This window comes from Chrysochloris asiatica, unplaced genomic scaffold, assembly GCF_000296735.1.
Source record: "Chrysochloris asiatica unplaced genomic scaffold, ChrAsi1.0 scaffold00049, whole genome shotgun sequence".
NCBI classification, from domain to species: domain Eukaryota; kingdom Metazoa; phylum Chordata; class Mammalia; order Afrosoricida; family Chrysochloridae; genus Chrysochloris; species Chrysochloris asiatica.
Window position 1 is genome coordinate 4932569 of NW_006408567.1, and position 2793 is coordinate 4935361.

The following is a 2793-nucleotide window of genomic DNA, read 5'->3' on the forward strand; positions in this document are numbered from 1 at the left end:
AGGAAGGAAGACATCTGGGAGAGAGGATAAAGGAGTTTGTATTTCTAATTCCTAGACTAAAAACCAGGATATCAGAAAGTCATTTTATTTCCTTTATACTTCTGATTAAAGCCTTCATTTTAACCTTCATTATAAATGAGGTACATTTATCTCTTATATATCTTTTAAACAATTAAATATTAACCTTCTTCAATCTTATTCCTGATTCCCCTGAAAACCAATTTTTGACTTATATTCAGTGTAATGAATTAGTATTTCATTTTCAATAGAACCATATACATATAAGTCTGTCTATTTAGGTGCGATATAAACATCATGTTCATCTACATACATAATGCTATGTCATAGAGAAATCACAGTTATAAAATAATAGTCTTTAGTAAGATCATCTGAAGTAACTGATAGAAAGAAAAAGCATATGAACCCATTTAAAAAACAAATTACATTGCTGCCAGAACAATCAAACACATGTGTAATATATCATTCTGCTATAACAGCTTATAGAATCACAAATAGCTGGTGTGCAGCTGCTGTCATTAATGCTAGACAGTTAACAGTGGTAAATCAATATCCTTTGGGTTCCATATTTAGGTTGCAGTAGATATTATAGTCACTTGCATGGCTTTGTAGGTAAGGTCAAGAAAATAGACGTACAAATCTACACATACTGACTTTTAGAATAAACACTTGGTGACTTCTTTTCCATATGAAAGCTTTTTGGGGTCGTGCGATGCGACGGTATGGAGTATCTGTAGCTCATGTTGTTCTTTTCATTGCAACAGAAAATGCAACAGAAGAGTGTTCCTCCAGCAATCAGCACCAATGCCGTGACCCAGCCTATGTAGAGGGCTTCTCCAAGCTCACGTTTCAGTGCAATATCTACGACTGGGTTGTAGAAATCTCTAATGATGGAGTTGGCGACCCAGCTCACAGGGATGAGCACCACAATGCCTGCCACAATGAAGATGATTCCAGCTGCTAACAGAATGTGACCCTTCACCTTCTCATTGTCCCCAGTGCAGCGGGTGCACTTCATGCCCAGGATGGTTGTCATGAAGGCTAGGAAGGACAGCACCGTAGCAGCACACATCAGTCCTCTGGACGCCTGCAGTTCTGGAGGAAGAGCCAGTAGGGAATCGTACCTTTTGCACTGCATCCTGATGTTCATATGCCTCATGCAAGTCATCCACAGTCCTTCCCACATGTTTTCAGCAGTTACAATGTTGCTTCCAATGAAGGCAGACACTTTCCACTGAGGCATGATTGTGACAGCCAGTGATCCCACCATGCCAATACCACCAAGTACCAGTCCAGCAATTTGTAGGGCAGAAGTGGCCATTATCCACTGTGATAGGTTTTATCGGTGTGGATTCTGGAGCCAGTAGAGCTGTTCTGAAGCAAGCCTCTCTGTGCCTCAGAAGACAGCAATGAACTCAGGAATCCAGCAGCGTTTCAAAATACAGTTGCTTTACTACTTCTGGCTAGATTAAATCCAGTGTTGGTTGACGGAGGTCCCCCCCCCCCCCATGGACTAGAACAGGTAAACTTACAAATCAGGTGTGGCAACTTTCTCCGCCAATCAGAGGGGGATGGTAACCCAGGTGTGTCTAAACTGAGATGAGATATTTGGAACGGCTGGCCATCCATAAACATTCTTTGTGCTTCTCATTTTTCCAAGAAGACAGCAGTGTGTTTACCTCTAGGCATAATTACGAATGTTTGCACAATCATCAGGAAATGCACTGATCCTTTGGGATAGGAAAGGTTCGCCTTGTACAGGCAGTACTGAAACTCTTAGTAAAGGCTGCTGTGATGGAGTAGAAAATATAATATCTGCCCAAGAAATCTGTTTGAACTGCCAACATGCCAAAGTGAAAGGAGAGTAGGGAATTGATAGATTGCTCATACCTGAGAAACCACATTCTTGGAGATACATGTGATCCAAGCAGTTGTTTTAATTTGTCTACAACTTCAAAGCAACTACTACTGGAGTAAAACCAGGGTACAGATCATGCCAAAGGACAAAATAAGGCTAAAACGATTAAATATACTAGGCTGTCTTCCTTTTTGGCACAAAAAAATATAGTTTTCTTTAGAGCCAGGAGAACTACTTGTTTTTTTTTGTTGTTGTTGTTATAGTTGTTGCTGTTTTCTGATAATCTGTATTTATAAGGCTTCTTGTTGTTGTTGTTAAGTGTCATTGAGTCAGTTCTGACTCATAGCAACGCAGAACAGGGTTTCCAAGGAGCCAGTGATGAGTTTGAACAGCCGAACCTGTGGTTCAAATTGACTTTACAGTCCTTTGCTTATCATACAGCACCACACCAGAAGTCCACATTCATACAAAAACAAACAAACAAAGAAAAACTTCTGGATGTAGTAAGCATTATAGTACTTGAATAATGAAGTGATTTATAAGTTGTTAGCTATTTTTTTCATTCTTTGTTTATTGTTCTATCTTTATGGGCTGAAGGAACTACAATTCCACAGGTGACAGGAGTCCTGGTTCTATGTATATTACTAATTTGTTATTGTTGTTGTTGTTATGTGCCTTGGAGTCAGTTCCAACTCATAGCGACCCTGTACAGGGTTTCCGAGTTTAAGAACAGCTCATAGTTTAAGAATCTAATCCTGGTCTCCAACATGAAAGGCAGGGATTCTTCAACTGAACTACCTCTGCTCCCTGATTACTTTCTTTCTGTTCTTACACTTAGAGCAATGGAGGAATCTGCACAGATGATTCTATCAATTATACTCCCATTTCTTTGAAAGACCCAAAATACTACCAAGAAC

The 2793-nt window shown here is 39.7% G+C and overlaps 1 protein-coding gene across 1 annotated transcript; it reads right to left on the reverse strand.

Moving 5' to 3' along the window:
- Positions 1-658: 658 nt before the first annotated feature.
- On the reverse strand, positions 659-1339 carry CLDN8 (claudin 8). The gene has a single exon (XM_006862520.1). The coding sequence runs from the start codon at positions 1337-1339 to the stop codon at positions 659-661; it is 681 nt and encodes a 226-aa protein (XP_006862582.1).
- Positions 1340-2793: the final 1454 nt, after the last annotated feature.